This window comes from Pseudonaja textilis, chromosome 1 (assembly GCF_049901715.1).
Source record: "Pseudonaja textilis isolate UNSWEBS1 chromosome 1, rPseTex1.2, whole genome shotgun sequence".
NCBI classification, from domain to species: domain Eukaryota; kingdom Metazoa; phylum Chordata; class Lepidosauria; order Squamata; family Elapidae; genus Pseudonaja; species Pseudonaja textilis.
Genome location: NC_141990.1, coordinates 227,935,501 through 227,961,843, shown reverse-complemented (window position 1 = coordinate 227,961,843; position 26,343 = coordinate 227,935,501). Strand labels below are relative to the sequence as shown.

Genomic DNA, 26,343 nt, shown 5'->3' with positions numbered 1-26,343 from the left:
AGAGTGGCATGTGTTGCACCTATTGTAACTTGTTTATTGTATAATAATAAAATCTTTGATCTAATACAAAGTATTAACTAGTTCTTACTTTAGTAATACAAATATCCTCTATCACTATTAATCTCCCCCAGTATTAATATTGGCTGTGTATAGTCATGAGCTGATGTCAAGAAGCCAACAAAGAAATTCTAATAATTTTTAAAAAGATAACTGCATTAAGTGTCAGATATTTATCTCAATGCAGGAATGTTTCTATTGTATTTTGGTTAATCCAAGCGACCCGGTAAGTCTAGTTTAAGGAGCACATCTCAATGACATTTTTGTCCTTTTCCTGCCTAATAAAATAAACCATCATTTGATCAAAGCACCAGAGGTTATCAACCTTCACATGCTTTTGTATTGATTCACAATAAAGTGTGATTAAAAAGTGGCTCATTGCAAACACACTATCACCACTAGAATGAAAAAAATTAAAAGTGTTTTTATTGACTTTGTTGTATCTCAGGAGTTTCCCACTGCTACTCTGTGAAAATGCAAGAATGTTCCATGGAGATAATATAATTCTTGCCTACTTTCCTAACGGGAATGTCTTTGGGGGCAATTTTTGCTATAAACCTGGCACAATTTCTCTGTGGCTAACAAAATAATTTATATGACACTAAACTCTGACTGCTCTTTAGAAGGCCGGATCCTGAAGATGAAACTCAAATACTTTGGCCACCTAATGAAAAGGAAGGACTCACTGGAGAAGAGCCTAATGCTGGGAAAGATTGAGAGGAATAGAAGAAGGGCACGACGGAGAATGAGGTGGCTGGATGGAGTCACTGAAGCAGTAGGCGTGAGCTTAAATGGACTCCAGAAGATGGTACAGGACAGGAAGGCCTGGAGAAACATTGTCTATGGGGTTGCAATAGGTCAGACACAACTTTGCAACTAACCAAAAAAAAAAAAAAATTCTTGTGAATTATCTTTAATTGGGTGAAACAGTTAAACAATTCGTGAGGTAACAATTTTTGAACTAAGCTATCTCAAATAGGCTAACTTACAGAATGTGTCAAAATCTGGGACTCATGACTCCTGAGGGAATGAAGTTTGGGAAAGTTGTGACAGCTTCAGCGTTATTGGCGGCGGCTGCACTTCCTCTCCCTGACACATGCTGCAATGCCAGATACCTTCCCTGACCAGCACAGCAACTCTTGCATGCCCCCATACATCCTTCTCAAGCCGTACTGCCCCCTGCATGTCTTCCCTCACCGGGAAATTGCACCACCTCTGCACCGCCACAACCCTTCACCAAAATTTGCCCTTTCCCCAACCCATGCGGCACTTTTGGGGCACCTTCACAACTCATGCCACTCTCCCACCCCCACCCTTGGCAGCACAGCTCCTGTTGTGCACACCCAGGAGGGAGGGAGGGGTGAAGATAATGACAGAATATATATAGAGGGAGAGAGAGAAAGAAGGGGGAGAGTGAGAGAGAAGGATGGAGGCAGGGAAGGAAGGGAGGACAGAGGGATGGAAGAAACGAGAGAGGGGAGAAAGATTTCTGATGCTCTCTGCCAGTTTCCCACAAGGAAACTCAATGGGGAGGCTGGCAGAAAGTCGGAAGTCCCTCTGCTTTCACCGCTTTTTTTTTTTTTTTTGCCCATTTGTGGTCATTCTGTTTCTCTGATTAGATAAGAATATATTTCTGAAATGATGACCTAATGCAGGGATCCCCAAACTTAGCAACTTTAAGACTTGTGGACTTCAATTCCCAGAATTCCTTAGCCAACATGGGAGTTGAAGTCCACAAGTCTTAAAGTTGCCAAGTTTGGAGACCTCTGACCTAATGGGACATGGGATGTCTTGTTTCTAAAAAACTATAAATGATTTATTTACTGTTTCATAAGAAAATCCATCTTTCCACCCTCATTGTTTACCAGTCTAGGGATAAAAAGAAGAAAAACTACTTCAATTTTCTAACCATGAATCTATCTATTCACATGCTACCTATCCAGCATATGAAGAGGTAGATAAATGGCAAGAATCATTTGTCAATTGCTTAAATTCACATCCTTAGAAACTCTAATGCTTTATTCTGCATTTATCCCATTTCTAATTTCTAATGCTGTAGGGCAGCAGTTCAGAATTGTAGCCACAGGATTCATTTAACAGCAGGGTTGCACTTAATTACATTAGCAAATGCAATTAATTAATTAGCAAATATACTACCTTTTGTAATTAAAGTAAACTTTCAAAGCTATATATAGCAAGCTTCAGAAATGAAAGACAGAAAAGATTAAAAAATGGGAATTTTTTATTTATTTTTGTTTTGTTATTCAAGCTTATCATCCCGTAAAGCACTTAACGTGTATTTCACATTTTATTTTCTAAAATTAGGCATAAATAACTCCACATGACATCACTAAAAATTCAAGATGATCGTTTTTCATCAGAAAAAAAAAAGCTAAAGCTTCTCCTAATTTTATTGCAAGAAACCCAGTATGTATACCGTACATGCTGGCTATGTACGGTATTCCGCAAATCAAACAGGGTTGAGGAATGTAGCTGTCAGGATGCAAATCAGGATGTGCTGCCAAGTACATCTGAAATCTCTCTCTCCCAAAATCAGAGAGGCTGGGCGGAAATTGAAGTCTTCCCACACTTCCCTGACTACAGCTTGTTCAGATCTTGGCCCTTGCAAGCAAGCCACATCACTGAAAAGTATTCCTTTGATCGTAATCCGTAGGAACCTCTAATTAATACTGGGAAGCTCCAAAAAGCTGAAATAGTCCAGGGCATCGAAAGAGAGGATCAACACTTTCACAAAGCCCCTTATTTCTATAGAAGGAGTAAATACAGGTAGCCAGGAATTTGTGCTGAGTTTTTCTTTTCTTTTTCTTCTGTCTTATGCCAGGTCTCAATTTCTTTATCGCTCTCTGTACAAGTTATGGAATTGGTATTTGCTACCAGCCTTCAAGATCAGGCTACTTTCAAGAAAATATAATCTTTTCTTTAGAATCTTTTTTGTGACCTGTAATATTTTATATTCTTTCAAATCTCTTCGGAAATTTGAGCTGAGAGTTTTTCATTTATAAGTGACCATCACCATCTTGTGGCTGGAACTCTAGTGCAAATGTCTTTATTACCACAATCTGGGAAGTTTTATAATTGTTTCCTTCCACACCAAATGCCTAGATTTTAATACTTAAAATCAAAAGGAGTACTGTATGTATGTAATGTATGCATGCAAGCATGCATATATGTATGTATATTTTAAACAAACAAAGTTTTGGGTTTGTTTATCCCCTGGAGCCTGATTTATATTTAAAAAGAGGGGGAACTGAATCCTTCAGTTACCAAACTTCTATGCCACATGGCCGGAAGAAGTACTATTGTCATTATTTAGATTTGGTTGTTGTTTTGTATTTTATTTTTTAAATGCAGGCAACATAAGGTAAGAGAAGTCTTTCCATGAGACCACAGATGAAATGCCCTTGGAAGATAGAAAGCAGCCATAGGAATTGCCATGCTTCTACCTGAAAACAGAAGTCAGGATCGTGATGTGAAGCTTCTACAAGAGGAGGCTGGGTACTTCCAGATTCTCTCTTGTGGACCTCAGCATTGCCATAGGATGACCAACTAGATACTTGATTACTTCTACACTTGATTGTAAAAAATATGATTTTTGTAATAGAGTTGTCAAGGTCTGGAATGCTCTACCTGATTCAATTGTTTCAGCTACAAATTTTTATAGTTGTAGTCACAAATTGACTTCCATGGACCTCACTTCTTATTTGAGAAGTTTGACAAATTTCAACAAATAAAATAAATAAATACTTCCACAAGGCCAGAAAGAAATGTATGAAGTTCTTAACAGACAGGACACACATACTCATGTGATTCTTTATGTTTAAGATAAATTGTTCTGAATGATGCATTGGTGATAAGCCAAATGCTTCCAATTGTCAGTAACAAGTGAGAATGAGTTTCTAGAGATCACACTATGGCCTAAAGGAGTCACAAATAGATAAATTGCTCTTCTTAGGCAAAGGTTTTTTCCGATTTCTGAAGCTGCAGATCATTACAGCTGAGAATAGGGATGGCATATGGCATATTATATGTATTACATGATTAAATAGAAAATATGGATGAATTTTTTATTTTGACGGGGGGGGAACCTTCATTACGATAGTTGTTCTTAACAATCTGACAAAAGTCACTTGTAACTCACTTCTAAAAATGAAGTTGCATTATGAGATCATGACGTTATCATCCTTACCCCTACCCCACCCCCCGTTGTACCATTACTATAGAATATGTCCTCTCCTAAACTAGAAAAATATATTGCTTGATAATGTCAGAGGCAGCTACCTGCAATGTCACCAAAATATCCTTCAATTTTGCTGTATTGAAGAAACATCTAGACAGGGGTGTCAAACTCAGGTGTCATGGTGGTGTCATGTGACATCTCGGAAGTTTTTCCCCCCTTCACTAAACCGGTCGGGGGTGGGGCCAGCACAGGACACATCCTTCCCACCAGCTGCGAGTTTGACACCCCTGATCTAGACTCTCGACAACTTTCAATCCCTGCTTATTTAGAGCCCTGAAAGCTCAATGTTAAACCATGATTTGCTAAAACATTTAAGGAAAAAAAAGATCTAACAAATAAATAACTTAAAATGTACCACTTTTAAATGTAAAGTACACTTTTATTATATTTTAATTTGAAAGTACTACACACTGGATTTTTATTTTATTTTTTACCATCACATACATTTTTCTAAAAAATACAAACCTCACACCCTACTCTGATAGAATTGCTTTTTAATTGTTCAGAGGAAGGGGAAGTAAAATCTTTTGCCCTAATTTGCCCTTTGGCTGACACAATACATCAATATCTTACTCTACTCCCATTCTATACCTTGAAGGAACTTAGATAAATTGCCCCCTTGCAAGACCTTGGGAAGGCAGCCCTGGAGAATACACTTTGTTTGGGCATCCCAGGCCATTCAGGGCCAGCCTCTTTCTGATGCCACAGCTGGTTTTCATGTAAATCACTGGCCTTTTCTCTCCAGATTACCTTATGGAAGGCAGATAACCATCTCATTTTATTTGGTATCACAAAAAGCCAAAGTTCCCTTTCCCCACAAATGGAGACAAACAAGAGATACCAGCTGTCTGGAAATCAAGAGGATTTTTTAAAAAAGGAGGTCATTCCCAGAATCCACGTGGCTGGCTGCCAGTTCTCTATCACCTTTTCGGAATGTGGGGAGGATATGCAGCATTTTTTTCCCCTGAACATTCGTCTTTCTCTCCCTGTAAACTCTACCCTGGTAAGCTGGCTTTTCTCAGCCTCTTACTCTCACCTTATGTGGCTTCTTTACCTTTCTTATGTCCATATAAAGTCACCTAGATTATTCTCCAGCCTTGGGGTTTGTCTTTTCCTATAAATCATGCACCCAATTTCTTTCTAACCCTTTGTACAAACATAGCACCAACATAGCATAATAATGTAATATGTTAATAATAATGTAATGCAATTAACTGCAGGCATCTCTATGCTAGAGTGTGCATAATTTATTGATATAATTATATTTGTTCACAAAGATGAAACAAACTCATTTATGCTCAACCTCAGGATTCAAGACATGAGTACACAGTAAAGAGATCTTATCCCAATGTCTGGAGGCTGTGAGGGTCTGGATGGAAACAACAGGCTTCAGCTGAATCCTGGCAAGACTAAGTGGCTCTGGATTTTGGGTCCCATTAGCTCCACGACTGGTTACATTAGCCATCTCATTAGATCTAGATCTAGACTAGGAATGCTCTGGGCATTATCAGCTAAGGACCTACGTTAGGTGGGTTCCAGGAGACATGCCTTCTCAGTCATGGCACTCACCATATGGAACATTCTTACCCCCTCCGCCAAATTAGATTACTTCCATCCTTTCTGACATTTATTTGTTTGTTTGTCTGTCAAACATGTACAAGATAACAAGTATAAGTATGAACATAAAGAAGAATTTCAGAACATAAAAAACATTCCAGAAGGTCCTCAAGACCTGGTTATGTTATCAGGTCTAGAGGCTCTACGGAACCGGAGTCATGCTTAAATGGCTCCATTATGGAGCTGGGTATTTTTATTCTCTCTTTGCCTACTGTTTGTATCTCTGATTTTATAACATTTATTGTTACAGTGATTTTTAATTTTTTTTAACTTGTGGTTCTTTATATGTGGGTTTTTTTTTCATTTATTGTAGACCATCCAGAATCACCTTCAATGAGATGGGCGGCTATGTAAATTTGTTTAATAAATAAGAGGCATTGAAATACTGTATACATCAGGGGACCCCAAACTTGGCAACCTTAAGACTGGTAGACTTCAACTCCCAGAATTCCTCAATCAGTTATGCTAAGGAATTCTGTTCCTGTTTTGCTGGCTAAGAATTCTGGGAGTTGAAGCCCACAAGTCTTAAAGTTGCCAAGTTTGGAGACCTCTGATATACATATACAAATTCCCACAATGCATTTTAACTGAGAAATAACTGCAGAAAAATAAATAAATGAAAGGGTGTACAAAAACGCACACATTATAAAGCAATCTATCTAAAAATGGGTTAGGAATTTTAAGGCAAACTTTTAAAAAATAAATTCACAAAGTGGTATTGAAGTGAGATATACCAAATTTTAAAGGTAGAAAAATAGAAAATCAGAATAAAGTTGAGCATCGGATTCCCTACAAAATTATGAGGTTTGAAATGTCTGTTCATCAGAACTATAGTCTTGAGTGGACCCAAGCAAAGGAACTCTGCTGAAACGGCTAGACAGAAGAGTCTACAGTCATATGATTGTAAATACTCACAGCTCTTTATAATTGGCGTCATACAGAGTCGACCACTTGTTCTGCTGATGTGGCTGCCATTTTATAGATTGGTAGTTCGGATCCAAGTAGGAGGAGCTATTCAAGCTGTCATTATCCTGAATCAGTCCTATAGCAATAGAAAAATTTTGAACTGAAATTTGCCTACATACTTAACAGAAACTATTTTTCCTACTTTTCTATTCTTCACTCGCTATGCAACAAAATCCATAATTTTTTATTTTCTTTGCTTTGCATTTCAATTTACAATCATAATTAGGACCAGAAATCTTGTCATTAAGCAAGGCATAATTATTGGAAGCTGACTGGGAAGGTTACAGATGGAGATCGTGTGACTGCGGGATGCTGCAACCATTGTAAATGCACAACAATTTACAATGTGCCTGATCACAATCACAGATCAGTGGGAACACTCCAACAAGGGAAAGCATGAGTGGTGGTCGTTAAGTCACATATTTCAGCACCATTGTAAGTTTGCTAAATGAATGGTCATTAGTTGAAGACTAACTGTCATCAGTTTTCTTTTTTCTTTTTACAACTGATGAGACTTTTCTCACTTCCCACTCACAATGCAATTGTACAAAGATGCTCTTCTTGAAAACACATTGCCATTTTGTGATCTTCAGCCTAGATTCTATACTTTGTTCTCCATGTACTACTTAATAAAAAAATCTACCTCTTTGGAGCATAAATAGTATCTGGGTACTGGTAATACTGGAGCGGAAAAGAAATAACTACAGTACAAACCTGGGGAGAGCGCCCCCTGCTGATGCCAGGGAGGTGTCTGAACTCTGTCAGAGTTGAGGGGCACAGATCCTGTACCTGGCTCCTGTTTTATCATCCCATTGAACATCTGGGCATTGAGAGTGTTTGATGGTGACTCCGAGTGTTTCCTCTTCTTGGCAGGGTGCACTGGAAGACTGTGGAAATCAATCATAAATTACAACAGGCATTCAAAGGAAATGTTTATTTAAATTTAGTCTATGTATGTATGTGTGTATGGTACTGTGTATTATATACACACACATAGATCTTGTATTCCATACATAAAGTTGTCTAGTAGGAAAGACTAAATTAGATTATGAGCCTTCAACTGACAGTCACACTCTGACCTACAACAGAGGAAAAGATTCCAGCCGTAAGTGTACTCCTCTGCTAACTTTCCAACCTTGTTCCCAAAGAACTTACTCTGCTCCATGTTGTTGAAGTAGCTGATGAAGCATCTGCGACTGCTGAGCGTGATGGATGTCACCAGGTGACATGCCTTGTCCTATAGTGAACTGTGGCATCAGAGGCTCAGCCTTCGAGTACATGTCCCGTTGCATGCTGGGATAATGATGGCTGTGCTGCTGCTGGTGTGAATGAGGAGGTGGTGGCGGTGGCAGTCCCTGAAGGTGGGGTGGGGGTGGAGGAGGCAGAGGGGGTGGGGGATGCTCTAACCGTGAAGGGGGAGTAACTTGACACATATTCTCAGGAGTCATAGTTCGAAGAAGGTGAGGATCTAAAAAGAACCAGAAAGATGGATTAATCTAAATGAAAAGTGTCGGTTCCCTGTTTTCAGAAGTCCTAAACTATGATCGATCATCCCATTTTGGCTCTCAGTCAGAACAGCACAAAATAATAAATACAAAATGTCAGTCCAATAATAGAGACATTCCAGGCCTTCTCCTTAGAGTTTCAGCTTTCATTAAAACAACAAGTAGTTTATCAGCTTTTTCACCAGTAGTTGGGAGCTGCATGGTAATAATGCAGCAATGTTTGTAAAGGGCAATGGTCAGATTTCAACTTTTTTCTATATTTAAAAAAACTTTAATAGGGGTATTAAGTTTAACAAATACTCACTGAAGCTATGTTTATTTTTTGCTGCATTTGATACAAAACTGTTAATTTTATGATTCTGATTCTGATTTATTGCTTGTTGCTTGTATGTACACTGACAGCTTATGTACCAGAGACTAATGCCTTGTGTGTCCAATCACACTTGGCCAATAAAGAATTCTACTTCTACTTCACTCCACTCCACTCCATTCCATCCCTTTCCATTCTATTCTAATGTTACCTGATTGCTTGTCATTGACTTTTACAGTGTGACCTTGACTAATCCCATAGCCATAAAAAATGGCTTAGGAGCTACTTATGGCCCAAGAATTGTGGGTTGCTCATACTCAGATAGATACATAGATAGATGGATGGATGGATGGATGGGTGGGTGGGTGGGTGGGTGGATGGATGGATGGATAGGAGTATGAGCAACCCACAGTCCTTGAGCCATAAGCAGCTCTTAAGCCATTTTTTTGTGGCTGTGGTCAAGGTCACACTTTCACACTGCTGAAAATTAATGACAAGCTATCAGGTAACACAGACAGACAGATAGCACGTACATGTATGCAACTAGTAAAATAGGTACGAATAACATTAGTTAATGAGAAAATTTAGTTTTCTATCAAATGAATTAGAATTTTAGGAAATAGCTAGTCTGAATATGTGCATGCATGCAAGTTTGTATCCATGCACATCTGTGTCTATGTGCGTCTGAATGTTATACAAAATGTATTAACAATTATAGCATTTAAATAAATGTAAATATATGTAGTCTAGAATAAATGAACTAAAAATGAATAAGAACAAATATAAAAAATAAAGATTTTAGCAAGTTCAAATCCAGCAAAAACACTATCAGGCAACAGGTAAATTCATACTGGAACAAACTAAGGAATTTGAGACTGCAGAGAGCCAAACAGAGAAATGTGTTATATGATTGTTCTGATAGATTATCCTTCTGCATGATGGAAAAAAGCTAGAGCTACTTATGTTTGTATATCATAGGAAATATTGACATTTGCTTATTTAATACTCTGACTTTGTTCTGACTTTGTTTATAGAAATAAAGTTATATAAAATAGGGAGCAAACTACATTTTTTAACTTTATAGTCTCCTACTAATACTCTCTCCAGAAATATATATTAACTATCAGCATCTTTGTAATTATTCTCCATTCAGATTCTAGTTTATTACTGACTATATGCCTCTTCCCATCCACTTTTACTGTTTATTCTCCCCATTCAAAGCTGCATCTATCATATGACTTCCTTCTTTTCAGTTCTGCCCTAGGAACTTTTTTTTACCACATCAACATGATTCTATTTACTTCTCATTCCAATGCCACGAATGAGATAAGCTGAGGTCATTTTTAACTGTATTGAAGTTGAAGTAATGTTTTCCACCTTATTCTGACATTATCTAGTGAACGAAAGTTAAATTACTGGCAGTGATTAAGAACTGAGACAGAATAGGAATTAAGGAGGGAACAGCAAATTTAATGTTAATGGTTTTTTGTAACTCAAACTTGGGTGGCTAATTCTATAACTAAGACAATAGTGAATCTGAAAAAGCATGAAATGTTGGATAAAAATACACAAGGATCTAGGCAAAGGGACAGTATTTGAAATAGAAAATTCTAGAAAATGGAATTAATAACCAATCTTTCAGCTTTACCATGTTTGAAATAATAAACAAGTTCGCAAAATGAGCTTGATGGATCCTGTTCAAGGTTTAACTTCAAAGTAGTTCATACAGGAACCATTTTACTCATTTGAGCAAATCATCATGTCTCCAGACCTAAACCCTATTGAGCATCTGTGGGGCATCCTGAAATGGAAGGTGGAGGTTCACAAGGTCTTTAAAATCCACCAGCTCTGTGAGGTTGTCACGGAGGAGTGGAAGAGTACTCTAGTGACAACCTGTGAAGCTCTGGTGAATTCTATGCCCAAGAAGGTTAAGGCGGTGCTGGAAAATAATGGTGGCCACACAAAATATAGACACTTTGGGCCCAATTTGGACATCATCACTTAGGGGTGTACTCACTCTTGTTGCCAGCAGTTTAGACAATAATGATTGTATGTTGCGTTATTTTGAGGGAACAGTACATTTACACTGTTATACAAGCTGTATACCCACTGCTTTACATTGTAGCCAAGTGTCATTTTTCAGTGTTGTCAAATGAAAAGATATTCTTAAATATTTACAAAATGTGAGTGGGTGTACTCACTTCTGTGATATACTGTATATTATATGGGGGTTGTTTATGCTATGAAATGTGTATATATGTATGCCTGTGTGTATACATAAATACAAATAAAGTGGACTTCATGCACATTTTATTAAACCACTTTTGTAAGGCAGGCTATAACAAAACAAACATATGAAATAGTGTCCTAGAACCAAAGTTTTTATTTAGCAGTGCTGTGAAAATAAATTGGGTAGCTAAACTATTCCATTACATGTTTTAGCTCATATAACTGGGATAACTGGGAATGTCTCATTGTTTTGTACTAATCAATAGAACAATGATCAGTGCAAAGTATTAAGACACTCAATTCATCCAATAGGTATTCTTTTGTCCTCATTTCATGCCATCATTATTCTCTGACTTCAACTTCCCAATATCCAAAGTTTCCTCCAAAAAATCCACCCACACAAAACAAATAACAAAGAGAATTCAGAAAATGAATATTCTGTTCAAACAAATTCAGACTTAGAGCCCTTCCAACATTTTAAAGTTACTGGAGTGAAATAGTTAATGCTCAGGGCAATTAATCAGATTCTTTTGTAGGAGATGCATTAACAGAGGAAGCAAAAATGATTATGAAATTAGGGAGGGGCAAGGATTAAAAAGAAGAAGACTACATAAAACATAATAAAAATTAGCATTAGCACTCCCCCATTTTCTTTCTTAAAAAAATATCACAAAAGCTTATTGTGAACTTGGGTACAAATTAAAATATGTTTATTACTAAGCTAAAGTTATAATAAAGGTTGACGTTAGAAATGACATTAAATGACAAAGGATGGTGAAATCCCATCTCACAACCCCCACTACCCACAAACACCCAAGTACCACCAGAACTTTTAGGAATGACAATGGCTGGCAGCTGTTTCAGAACAGACAAAAAAAAAAATTCAGCAAAGACTATTTTTTCACTACTTCAAGCTAAGGTGTGGTCACAGAACTGTACTCTAGATAATACTGAAATCTTACTACAATTTCAATTTTCAAACAATTTTAGGCTTTGTAATACACTAGGTAGGCACCCATAGAAGTAACAGTAAATCCAAATGTTTTGTTGTTTGAGAATTGAATGGAATAACCATTACTGTAGAATATTGAGGCAACATATATGTTCTTGAAGGTTCGTCTTTCACATCTCAAGGTTACCAGGCATGTGAATGCCTCTCTCAAAGTAAGAGAAGAATCCTAGAAATTATGAGATCACAAATGCAACTCTTTATACATACTCCAGGGCTTCCCGGGAGTTTATGCATTACACAAAAATATCAGAAGTTCCAATTATTCCTCCCTTCCCTCTGCCCACCCCAGGATGATGAGGTAGGTGCTGTTGTTTTAATGGTGAGAGAAAGCAGTTCACTCTGTGGCAAATACTCTGGCCTCTTGGCTATATTTAAAAAAAAGGGCCAGGAGGAATTCCAGGGATTTTTGTAGTGAGATAAAAAGAACTCTTGACCTTTTTCACAGAGAAAGGAGAAGGAGCTGCTTCCATAATGAACAGGGCTTAAATTTTAAAGGCAGGGGCCATGGGGAAACTTCTGAACTTTGCCACAGGCAGGACTGTGCCCTTAATTCTTTCACCCTGGTTGCTAATTCTGTTGTCTCAACCTCAGAAAAAGGCAACCAAAGTAGCTAGTGAGACATAATTCTTCACTTTCCACATCTATAAAGCATGGGCAGCACAGAACAGCCACCATCTGGTTAAGGGGGCGTGGGGAGAGAGAAAGAGGGAGAGAGGGAGGAAGACCCACCCTCCGTGATGCACCTACGACTTTGGTGCCTGTCACAAGAATGGGAAGAGAGTCCTTGACATCAAATACAGCATACAAAGAGAGGGCAGGAGCCACAGGGTATATACTCACCACCTAAAAACAAGCTCATGACAATACCTCTGTTTTGTTCTTCATTTCCAGCGCGGATTTGCCTTTATATAAACCTGCAGAAGTCTTAACAGCATGTTCACCCAACAAAACGAGGCTTAATTTTGCTCCGTGTCCTCACAAGGCAGGTCACCCTTATCCATTTCTCCTTCTCTCTGGGAAGGCAGAAGTACACCTTTCCCTTCTCACACGGTCTTGTGTTCTTGGTCCTGCCCACCCAACCCCCCCCCCTTTCTAAAAAGTTAGTGGGAAAACAATAGGCGAAAGTCTAAGAATATTTACTAACTGATAATCTCTTCACGTATTGCAGCAGTCTGTTTTTCCCTTTTCTGATAAAGATTTCAGAGCCAACCACTTCTGCCAACCAAAGAGGGGAGGAAGGCTGGGGCTCTAATCTTAGCACTTACCATTCACCTGCTGAGGGGAGTAAGCTTCGGATCCGGAGTCTGGGGGAGAGTCGGGTAAAGTGCTGAAGAGCAATTGAGAAAAAGAGAGGAAAAGGTCAAACAAATGTCTAGCAGAAGTGATAAGGTAAAATAGATTCTGAATCCTAGGTAGATGGTCTGACAGAGCATACAGCCCTATTATCTACACCACCCTTGGTTAGTAGAAATTAATTATGAATTTGTCATCAAGGTTCTTGAATACAAATGCTTCTGAACCTGAACTCAATCTTATCTTCAATATAGCAGATCATCCAGTAACAATTCCCTTCTACCAAAAGCCCTTAATTGCCAATAGCTGTTCCTGCCCAGAGTAGCAAGAAACCTTCCATTCTTAACACTCCAACCAATTTACCACAGCCCTTCCCCAATGAAAGAGATTGGTTTTTTTTAGTAGGTATTCTCTCACTCCCTTACTATTCCTATCAGGAGCATTTTTATGTATTATTATTAGACATTTCATGTCATGGCTTTTGTTTATCTGCTAAAGAGACCCACCCTACTTCACTCAGCATGTCTGAAAGAAGCCAGACAGAATCTGTTGCTCAAGAAGATCACCACCATCTTCACCACAAATACAGAGAAGGACCCACTGACAATGTTTCTGTAAATCTGTGGGTCAAATGGTAGTTTCATCAAGTAGCCCTGAGATCACACAGAAAGCAATTTCAAGCAAAACTAACTCAAAAATAACAAAGAATATGAATTAGATAAAAGAATCGTCCAAAGATTCCTCAGGATCAAGCAACTAATTCCACTTATTTCACTGCCCCTTTATTTCTTAATTCAGTGAAACCAGGCAAAACTTCTACTCCTGATAGTTATTCTATAGACAGGTGTAGGGATTTAATTGACTTTCTCAATTATATGGAGCTGAAAGTTTACATGTTGCCTTTTTATACAAAGTCCTTTCTTTTAACTAAGCTTTCATAACTGTAAGTCTGAAGGTGGATAGATTTGTAGAGTATACAGATTATAAGATTCTCAACTTATGACTGTTCATTTAACAACAGTTCAAAGTTGCAATGGCCTTGGAATAAGTGACATGACCTGTACTCAGACTTATGTCCATTGCACCACCCCTTCTATCATGCGAGTGCAAGTCTTCATTGGCAACTGGCGGTTGCAGCATCCTGCAGACATGCGATTGTGATTTGCAAACTTTTGGTTGCCCATTGGGGAAGTTGCATTCATTTAATGACTGCATGATTCACTTAACTATTGTGGTGAATTGCTTAATAACCACTGTAAAAGTTGTTGTAAAATTGGGTGCAACTCAACTTGTAACTGCAATGACTTGCAGTGGAAATTCTGGTCCCAACTTTGGTAAGTAAGTTAAGGATTACCTGTGCCACTCAATTTTTTAAAAAACATAGGTGGTAAAATATTTACCACAATTTTCCATAAGCACTTCAAATTGTACTAACTTCTGTAGTTCATCCTGAGAAATTTGATTTTAGAAAATGAAAAATTAGATTATTAGTGGATATATTTGGTACACAAACATAAATTGGATAAGGCTATGTTTACTTTGTTGGAAATGAGAAAAAAAGCCTTCGATATTATGCAATTAAAATTTCTGAAACATGTTTTTCTCAGATATGGTTTTCCTTCCAATTTAATTGATTGCATTAAAATGTAGCCCAACCTATTGTTCTTATTGCTCTAATCAGTTCTTCACTATTAGCATATCCAGGTAGTTCGTTTTCTTCCCTTTTACTGAATTTGCTTTTGGAATCTTTCATCTTATATATTAGGCAACCTAAGTATACTTTGGGTATCAAGACAGCCACAGTAAAGTTTAAATTGTTGTCATATGTCAATGCTATTCTATGTCTTCCTGATAATTACTAAAACTCTTTATCAAAATTAAGCATATTGTACAATACTATGGTAAATTATCAAGTTATTCTTATAATGAAAAAAATGTATAACGTATTTCCTATTATATCTAGATCTCTATGGATGTTTGTAAAAATTCACCTTGTTTAACTCATTTCAGTACTTCAGAATAGTTATTTGTAGAACAGTTTCCTCACTGACAGAGGTTAATATTCTTAATTGTGTCAAGACTCTGACATGCACCGACTCTGACAAATTGTCTTTCTCAGATTAATATTGCTATAAATAAATGATTAAAAATCTACATCAGATTTTAGGAAAGAATAAATATATAAGTTGAACGTGAAGCATTAGCAGCATTCCAAACCACTAAATATTAATATTGTAGAAAAAGGTTTATAGATTATCAATTTTATAGACAAAACAGAAAATATTAGAAAACATTTGGAAACTTGCAAATAACTTGGAAAAAATGTTTTAGTAAGCCAACTGACTAGAGTTTTAAAGAGTGTTTCATTAGCATTCTACGAGCTTAAGGTAAAATTAATATAAAAAAGGATTATTTGAGGGGGGGGTTACAGGCTTTACCTGTGGATATATAGTATGGATTGGCTTTCAATTTCTCTGTTAGAAATGTAATATTTTCAAGGAGATTTGTATGTTTTGGATTTGTTCTGTGGTGGCAACGTTCATAATGTTGTTAACAGGGTGAGAAAAAAGAACTAAGAGATAAAAGTGTGAATGTAATATTATACTTTGAAATTTAGGAAATATGAAGAATTGATTTACCATAAGTGGAATATAGCTAAACAGGTGAAAAAACATTAAATTTGATCTAAAAATTTGAATGGAAGACATGCATTCATTCACTTTCTACCTATAAAGTGGCATTTTACTAGTATTTTGTAAAGTCCAATCAATGGTATAGGTTTGTGGTATAGGTTTAAACTATTTATTTTTTTTAAAATTTCATCATTATTTTTCTTTCTGGTTCATTTTACCTGAGTCTTTCCTCCCATCTTCTTTTAATTTTGTCTATTTTTTTGGTATATTAAATACTACAATACAACATTTAAAATGATGAACAGTCTACACATAAGCACCCAACTCATATAAAATAGACTCAAGAAAGATGCCAAGTTTTATAGTTTCTGTTAAATTGTTAAGTATTTACAAAAATGTAATTTTACTAATATATTTGTATTACCTCAGTCTGCAAGGAACATTACAGACTAATAAACAGAGTAGGAAATTATTTAAATTCTTTTGGATTTACTTCAAAGTGCAAAATATTTTCAATAAATGTCATTTTTAAAATTGAAAATGGATTCTTCAAAATTAACAGCTAGTTTTTGGTGCATTTCAAAACAAACCTATCTGTTCTATAAGGCAGCCTTGCAAGTTTCTAACAGGTCAGTGAGGTCAGTCCCAGCTTAAAAGTCTGATTCAATATATACCTTCCAGCAGCTGATAACAACTGCTATCAATACTGAATGGCAAAGTCAAGTACACAGAAATAAGCCAGTTTAAAGTGAGTACAGAAGAAAATATAGTAAAACCCAAGTAGAAAATGAGTTAATAGAGAGTCAGTTCAGGACAGTGGTGGGATTCAATTTTTTTTACTACCGGTTCTGTGGGTATGGTTTTGTGGGCGTGTAAAATCTGCAGTCAGAGGTAGTATTTGCTAGTTCTCCGAACTACTCAAAATTTCTGCTACTGGTTCTCCAGAATTGGTCAGAACCTGCTGAATACCACCTCTGGTTCAGGACAACTCTGAATTTCTCACCTGGGTGGGATAATCACAGTAATTGTCTGAAGAGTAGCTTACTAGTTACAGTTATGCCATAAACTTTTAGAACAGTACTAATATCTAATCATTAGTTGAAAATTCTGGCTAGACTACTATGTGACTTTTGTATTTGTTTTCTTCTGTACCAGAATTTGTTTTCTTAAATTATTATAGGTCATCTTTCAAAACCTAAAGCTGCCTCATAAAACTATATGGAATACAGTTTTGATTCCTTTTACCACTCATTGTATTCTATTTATCTAAAGAAAGTTCACAGATTTTTCACAATTACATTCAGACTATTAAAATACCCAGAACAATCAAGTCCCTAGCCATAGTTCATTTAAACATTTAAAGTTAATGGACCTAACAATTTGCATAAAAGCTCACTGTCTTTACTTTTTGTGATGACAGAGATATAGTGAAAACGCTAGTTTTCATAAAGCAGATAAGGTTTTGAAATTAAGAAAACTTGAATATGAAAATAAAAGTGGAGAAGGATATGTTACTTCAGAATTATTAGTTCCTATTTCTTGTATTTAAACTTATGTTTATTCTTGTTTCTGTTGTATTGTAAGCTTTTGACAAATAAATAAAAATAAGAATGGTTTACAGCACCAAACATATTTTAGTTTAGTCTAATAAAAGAATTAGAAAGCTTGTTGAAGACAGTGAAACAATTAACATGCAAACTGAAATATATTTTAATTTGAAATAGAAGAATGTGAGGTTTTAGGCACAGACTTAAAAATGATGATAGACAGCACAGGGGGAATTTTTTTCTGTCCTCAAGACACCAACCAAAATTATTCTTCTGAATAATGATTTATCAGTATGTTACTTGCCCCCAATAAAGTCTGCCTACTTTGCTGTTGTTTTTGTACAGGTGGGTATACTTTCAAACAAAAGTTTGGTCTACAGCTACCTATCAGTTTTTATTTTTTCTTAAGGCCCATAGAGTTGAACTCACCATTCTTCTAAGCAGTGGTGGGATTCTAATTTTTTTCCTACCGGTTCTTTGGGCATGGTTGGTGGCGATGGCAGGGGAAGGATACTGTAAAAACTCCACTGAGAAGTGGTAATTGCCGGTTCTCTAAACTACTCAAAAGTTCTGCTACCGGTTCTCCAGAACTGGTCAGAACCTGCTGAATATCACCTCTGCTTCCAAGGCACCAAATTAAACAGGGTACCAGATCTCAAGGAAAAAAACAAATCAAAACTGCCCTTTGAGATTTGTGAATGGTGGCAGCAACTGCAAGGTTTGCCTAGCAGCTATCTAGGGCTGCCATTGAGTATGGACTCCTGTAAGGTCTAAAGCTATTCATATGGGGAGAGGGGGAAGATGACACAGAAGGCTATGTTTTGCTTTGTAGTTATATGCTTACATCACACTTTTTAAAAAATTAAGTAACATTTTAAAGGGTAATCAGTCAAGACAAATAACCTGGCAAGTGGGTGTTCTTATGGGTATCCCAGATCTATGCTGTTCTTTTGGTTTCATTTCTCTCTATATGACCTTTATTGGCCAGATACACGATCTGGGATTTCAAGATTTGAAAAGTTAGTTAGTTACTTACTTACTTACTTACTTATTTACTTTATTTATTTATTTATTTGCAATATAACAGAAACAAGAATAAACATAAGTTTAAATACAAGAAATAGGAACTAATAATTGGGGACAATAGGACAGGGACGGTAGGCACAATTGTGCGCTTATGCACTCCCCTTACAGACCTCTTAGGAATGGGGTGAGGTCAATAGAGGTTAGTTTGAGAGTAAAGGAGTGGGGGTTTGAGCAGGTGACAACAGAATCGGGTAGTGAGTTCCAGACATTACTTGGGGTAATGTCTTTACATTACTTGGGGTAATTACATTACATTACTATTTGGGGTAGCCCTAATCTTATCTAAATATATTTTGAAAATCAAGACAAAACATTTCAATCTGTCAGTCATTTAGGTGACTGAAAAGAACACTCTTTTTTTGATGATTGTTATCTCTGAGCAATTAAAAATTGTCAAAATCTCATGAGATTTCAACATTTTTTAAAAAAAAATTGGGGTGCGTGAGTGCCATCTAGTGGTATTACATCTGTCATAATGCCTGCCTGTCATAATGCATGAGAAATCCCAGGTGTGAACTATGAAGTAAAGGTACACACTAGAATAAATTCCTTATAGGTGATAAACACAGTTCCTCTTATTTGATGGGAAAAATTGTAAATACAAAAGAACCATGATTTAGTCTTGTCAGTCTAAGATAAGAAAGGTCTAATGGTGCATTTTGGTATAAGATGTCTTCAGGACACACATCCAAATATAGTGTTATCTCAGGTTAGCAAGTGAAGTCCAGATCTATCTACTTTCTCAGGCCCATCTTCCAGTTTTTAACTCTTCTGTAGGAATGAACTCAAGCCTATCTAATCTCATCTGCTCCAATCTCATCAATTGCATGCTTTAAATTTTGTAACTCATCCTTCTTTAGCAGATTAGAATATCCATAAATGTTTTGTGGAATTATTCTGTCAACAGCTAGGAAGCATTGCTAAGCCAATATTTAGCTGACTTTATAAGCATAATGGTTTCCATAAGAAATCTGAATTATTGGTCATTTTTGTTTCACAATTATTTTTTTCTGGGAAATTTCTTTATAATATTTTTTCCTGCCTATCTTATACAGCCTTTTGGTTTTCTATTTTGGCATTATTTTCACATACCCCTACCAAATTGCAATGAATGTCCCAACTGTCTTTATACTCTCTCTGGCAGAAGTCAGCAAATATATAATTCCTTTAAATCTTTTCATATTCGGATAACAGATAACAGATAATCAAAGTTGGAAAGGACCTTATAGGTCATCTAGTCTAACCCCCCACCCAAGCGGGAGACCCTACACCATTTCTGACAAATGGCAGTCCTATCTCTTCTTGAAGTCTCAACTTCTGAGGGCAAGCTGTTCCATTCTCTTTTCCACTGAAACAACATACCACATCTCTGTTCAAAAAAATGAAATTTGACCTGGATTCCACATATTAGTCAAAAGGGTTTATAATGTAAACCCACAGATGATCTAGTTCAGTTACCTAAAACTGAGTCACACTTTTTTTCCTAGTCTCCCTGTGAAATTCCCTCATGTTATGTTTGAAGACTAAGATGACATTGGTTGGCAAGAGACATTACAGATTTGTTCAAATTGTTTTAAGTCTTTAACCACTTTATTTATCAATCTAAGGCTCTTGAAACTTATATTTGCATAGCCACAATCCGTTACTTACCCGGATGTGTAGGAGGCTTCTGATTTGATTGGAGGGGGAAGGTTGGACAGGCAGTGGCCACTGAGAAACCCTTTGGGTACTACCATGCCATTGTTGTTATTGCAGTTGAGATGAGCACTGTAACTGGACCCACATGGATTTGGCAAGGGGGGACCATGCCGTATTGGAACTTGACTGCTTGAAGGGCCAGGATGGAGACCATGACGGACTGGAACTTGGGTGCTTGGGGGACCGTGATGGAAGTTACCACTGGGTACAGGAGTAATTACATGACCAACACTGGAGACAGATGCATTGACAAGGGCAGAGTTGGCAGGCTGAGTATGAGGATAACTGGCTGATGCGGGAATGTCAGAGATGGAATCTAAATCAGAACTGAAAGAGAAAAGTTGAACCATTTGTATAATATGTGCATCTTGCCACTCTGACACAATATAAACACACTATATCTATTTTTCATCATATACATTATTGGATTCAGCCATAATGTCAACCCAGGATTTTTAACCATGGTTTTTCTTTTTTGAACAAGTATATTGGCTTGATCTGCACATCTAACTAACTCTCAGTGGATAGGTCCAAACATAAAGGAAAGCCAAAAGCAAAATATGCCATATTCCATATTTAGGAAAATATGTGAAAGTGCTGAAAATAATGGAAGCAAAGATTAAAAAAATATTAGCTCACATCACCATAACCTCAAATGCAATCCTCTTTTCACTCTTACATCAAACAACATCATGGAGCATTAAGAATAAAAGTGAAAAAGGGCCCTTACATATCTTGTGAGTCCTCTTTACCGATGTATTCTTCCAGGATGCTGGTGTCAATGTTTGATGCTTCAAGAGCTCCATTAATATCATGACCTGAAGGAAAGACCAGATATCAGATAAAATAGCAAAAAAAAAAACCCCAGACAAGATCGATAATTTTTTATAAGGAAAGACAGAATTCTGATAATTCCCCATAACAAAACTTCTGATTTAAATAACAGAATTTACTTTAAAATGTTACTTGAAGTGGAAATCCAACCCAGATGATAAAAACTGAGTATTCATTACTCTAGAATAATCAGCTGGAAGAATGGAAACCATTTTATTCACAAAGCTTCATGCATCTAGAATAAAATATGCATCCATATTTGAACCAGTATGTATATAACATATATAGTGGTAAGGATGACAGGTTAAAAAAAAGAGCTAGAACTGACACTCTAAATCGCGTGGTTTGAATACAAAATGTGTTGCAAATGTTGATGAAGATTCTCAGTCATCCAAGCAGAGATGTCTGAAGGTTGTCTGAAATTCTCTGAAGGATGTAATCTTTGTAATTTCACTGCTCATCCAGGCAGCTCCCTCAGTCAGTGCAAGGCAGGTAGGCAATGGATTATTTCCTAAAATGATTCAATGATTCAATTTTCTGACATCTCCGCCTGGATGATTGAGAATCTTCATCGTCAAATCATGTGGTTTGTTTCTACAAAAAGCTACAAATTATTAAGATGATTTATTCCAGAGGTGGTATTAGGAATAATAGTCACCTAACAATTGGGTTGGCAATATATAAATCAGGATAGTTATTTAATACTGTTGTAACTTTAAGAGAATGCTTTAATTGTGATTGGTTGAGGTTCCTCTGACGGCCATAAGATGGAGCCAGAAACTTGGTTTGTTCTCTTCTTGCATTTCCCTATTGCCTTTTGCCTGATCATCGTTCTGCTTGGATTGCTGAGAGTCTTGCAAACTGTTAGCAAACTCCGTTTACGGAACTTTGTTTATGATACTGGACTTCATTTTTGGATTATCCCTGGACTGATTGTATTGAATACTACCTGCTTTAACCGTGTATGATTTGGACTGTTTGTTGGACTTTGTTTACCCATTTACTGGAAGTAAAACCTACATTTTACTATTCAGTGTCTCTGTATGCTGGTTGTGTGTTATTCCTCACCACTCTCACTATGTTTCCCTGAGTGCACTCATTCGCCTAACAGGGAATACCTCAACACTGGTTATGGGCCCAGACTCAGATAACTGAGAGTTAGTGTGAATACATAGTACCGTATACAAACAGCTGTTTACTTTTTAATTGTGGGTTACTGTCCTGGTAAAGATGGCACAAGACCCGTCAACAAGTCTATCACTGATAACCCAGTTGGATGGAACAAACTATGTTTCCTGGTCTATGAAGTGCAGTCTACTTCTGTGTAGGGAAGGGTTATGGGCTGCAGTTCAGGATCCACCGGATGTAAATGCTTGGGATCCACATAATGAGGACGATGCCCCAAAGTTAACTGACTTTAAACGGAACAACGAACAAGCTCTTTGTATAATTGAACTAACACTGAGTGAGCAGCAGCTAATCCATATTCGTGGAGAAGAGTCTGCTGTGTTGGGAGAATTTGAAGAGCATTTATGTTCATGACAGTGTAGGTGCACACATACATCTTACACGTCAATTGTTTAGAGCATGTCTTCTGAAAGGTGGAGATATGTTAGCTCATTTGAACTTCATGAAAAGAACTTTTCAAGAGCTACATGAAAAGGAACTGATTTTTTCAGAGCTACATCAGGTTTACATCATTCTTTCCTCATTGGATGAAAGTTGATGATTACGTATCTTCACTGGAAGTCCTGATCAGAAATGAACTGACATTGACTGACATAACTGGACGATTGTTAGAAGAGGCAAGAAGAAGGCTAGATAGAGACCAACTGAGAGAGAAACAACTATAAGAAGAGGATTTGTTTTCAACTGCTTATACTGTTAGGAAATGTTATTCTTGTGGGGCTAGGGGACATATAGCTAGATTCTGTAAGAAGGGCAAACGACAGAATACTGGTAATCACCAGAAGGCTAAGAAGAATGTTAATTTAGCTATGTCTAGCTATTCAACTGTAAACCATGATTTGTGGGTAGTTGATAGTGGAGTATCGCAGTGCATTACTAGAAATAGAGAGAAATTTGTAAATATGTCCACAAGTAAGCAACATGTATCATTGGCAAATGGATGGAAGATGAAAGCATCTTGTGAAGGTACTGCATATTGTTCATGTGTAAATGAGCATTTATCTATGTTATATGTACTTAAACTGAAATTTAATTTGTTATCAGTAAGGGCGTTAGTTAATATTGGTTATGTAGTAACCTTTAGGGGAGATAACTGTATAATAGAGAAAGAGGGCAAAAGTGTTACTGCAACTTTAGAGAATGATTTATATCATTTATTTAGACTGCACTTCATAGACTAGGAAACATAGTTTGTTCCATCCAACTGGGTTATCAGTGATAGACTTGTTGACGGGTCTTGTGCCATCTTTACCAGGACAGTAACCCACAATTAAACAGTAAACAGCTGTTTGTATACGGTACTGTGTATTCACACTAACTCTCAGTTATCTGAGTCTGGGCCCATAACCAGTGTTGAGGTATTCCCTGTTAGGCGAATGAGTGCACTCAGGGAATACATGATGACCAGTTGCAGATGGCTAACTTGGTTTATAACAATGTTAAGCCACATGATGAATGTATACATTTACTGCATAGACATCTAGGGCACATTAATTTCAAAATGCTGAAACAAACTGTTGAATTGTCAGAGGAAGTAAAATTAAAACCCTGTAGGAAGTACTTAAACTGTAATGCCTGTAATCAGGAGAAAAGCAAGGTTACTCCAGCAAACAGACTGAATGGGTTTATGACCAAAGAACCTTTAGAGATTGTTTTTGCTGACATAATTGGTCCGAAGAAACCTAGTTTGGGAAGTGCCTGCTATGTTTTGAGTATAATGGACCATTACTCACGGTATGGTTTCTTCTATCTAATGAAAAACAAAACAGAAACATTCCAACATTTCTTTAATTGGCTAAGATTTGCAGAAAGGAAAATTGGCAGAAAGGAAAATGAGACATAAGGTAATTACTTTAGTTAGAGATAATGGGACTGAGTTTATTAATAATGGATTCCAAACAATGTTGAAATTGGCCGGTATCGAGCATAAGCGTTCTGTACCTTACAGGCCACAACATAATTCGTTTATAGAACGAAGAGGGCAAACGTTACAAGCTTGCACTATGTTATCTGATTCAGGTTTGCCTGAAACACTGTGGGGTGAAGCCATAATGTGTAGCAACCATGTGCTAAACAATGCGGTGAACACAACAACTGGTGAATTGCCATTCACTCGTTGGCATGGCAGAAAACCAAATTTAAGTTATCTACACACATTTGGAGCTCCAGCATGGGTGCATATTCCCTCACAAGTAAGACTGAAAGGGCAACATAGAGCTAGGAAATTATTTTTCGTAGGTTACGAGGCCAACCATAGATTGTTTAGATTTTGGGATCCAGGCACAGCTAATATTTACTGTAGCGCTAGTGCTAAATTTCTTGAGCACATTGGGTGGAATAAACTAGAACAGGAATCCAACAATGATGTTGTTATTGACACGCAAGTAGTCCCTAATGATGAGATAGTTAAACCATCAATAGTCATTAAAGAGGAAAAACAGGCACAGGAGGAGGTAGAAGAACAGGAGCAGGTGGAACACTCTCACTATGTTTCCCTGAGTGCACTCATTCTCCTAACGGGGAATACCTCAACTGGTGGTATTCAGCAGGTTCTGACCAGTTCTGCAGAACCAGTAGCGGAAATTTTGAGTAGTTCAGAGAACCAGCAAATCCCACCTCTGACTGGCTCCGCCCCCATCTATTCTCTGCCTCCCAAATCCCAGCTGATCAGCTGGGTCTTTTTTTGTTGCCCTGCACAGGAGAATGGAGCTGGAAAGCAGGTTAGTGAGTAGGGCGGGAAATGGGAGATTTTTCAGTATCCTTCCCCTGCCATGCCCACAAGCTATGCCCGACCAAGCCACACCACACCCACCAAGCCACACCCACAGAACCAGTAGTAAAACTTTTTTGAATCCTACCACTGATTTATTCGCCATATTGAGCTCAAAACAATATTCTGTCAACTGACAATCATAACAGGAAACACTGCATTTTCTTAAGAGAAATAATTAATTCCAGTCTATTACTCTGAGCTAACCAAAATCCATGGCTGCTCTACTACTTTTTATGCTCCTGTCATAGTTCTAAATAAAGTTGTCTACCTTTTCATATACTAAAGGCTGATTGGCTGGCTGGCTGGCTGGTTGGCTTGCAGGCTTCATATGACCTTCATCCCTTCAATACCAATGAAATCCCCCTATCAAGATTTGGTATCCCAATAACAGGAACACCATTTTCTGTATTGCCCCTATAGCATGAGAACTGGGGTGAATGGAGGGAGCTTAAAATAAGAAGTAAAACCATGCTTTAAGTTCCATTGGCTTTAAGCCAGTGCTTCTTAAAGTGTGGTTTGCCCCAAGAGATCTACAACAGGGATCTAGAACATCAAAATTATTTGCCATATATTGAAAATATTTGTAAAACATTGAAGCACTATTACTTTTTTCATGATTTGTTTTTACTTGGTAAAAGTTTTACTTTGTTAAAAAAAAGTTTCATTAATTTTTTTTATATATGTTAATATATTATGGGTGTGATTTGCTATTTTTGCATGATTCAATAAATAAATACTCAACAATTGGATCCAATTTAATTTTTATTACAGTAAATGTCAATAAATATAACTCATACAAACACAAGCTCTTTTGGAATCCTCCATATTTTTTAAAAGTGAGAAGAGGTCCTAAGAACACAAAGTTTAAGAAATGTGCTTTAAATGTGCCCTTCTCTTCTACTTAGGACAATCATTCCAATTTCAAATCAGAAAAGTAGAATAGAACTTTCAATATCAATCCTATCTGGAAATGTTCCTGTATCAGTGCCACCATACCTCTTGTAGTTCTTGGCACTGAGCTTTTAAGTTTCATAAATTATTATTTTTATTATTATTTTTAAAAAGAGCAAAAAGACTATCTCATGCTGCCTCAATTGGCTTCTTTTTTCGTTGTCTTACAAAATTCCCTTCTTGCTTTTGGACTGCAAAAATGCACTGAGTTTCTTGGTAGAAAATGCTTGCTTTATATAATTCCTGAAAGCCAGAAGCTCTCTGGACTTTAGATACTACTCCTGGTGCTTAAAATATTTTCAGGGAGAAGAGCCGCTATTCAGAGACCCAATAAATTAAAGACATTTTCCTGAATTCTCATCAACAGATTAAAATGCTTCTCATCT

The 26,343-nt window shown here is 37.0% G+C and overlaps 1 protein-coding gene across 5 annotated transcripts in view; it reads right to left on the bottom strand.

The window, feature by feature from the left end:
- MYRF (myelin regulatory factor) overlaps positions 1 to 26,343 on the bottom strand; it is a 109,530-nt gene that overhangs the window by 38,259 nt on the left and 44,928 nt on the right. For all 5 annotated transcript variants that reach the window (XM_087920849.1, XM_087920852.1, XM_087920851.1 and 2 more), the window contains exons 2-7: positions 20,942 to 21,029; positions 20,164 to 20,538; positions 13,220 to 13,281; positions 8,054 to 8,366; positions 7,613 to 7,785; positions 6,848 to 6,974 (exon numbers count right to left, since the gene is read on the bottom strand). In XM_087920849.1, the coding sequence (XP_087776975.1) occupies positions 6,848 to 6,974; positions 7,613 to 7,785; positions 8,054 to 8,366; positions 13,220 to 13,281; positions 20,164 to 20,538; positions 20,942 to 21,029 (1,138 nt within the window). The remainder of the gene's footprint in view (positions 1 to 6,847; positions 6,975 to 7,612; positions 7,786 to 8,053; positions 8,367 to 13,219; positions 13,282 to 20,163; positions 20,539 to 20,941; positions 21,030 to 26,343) is intronic.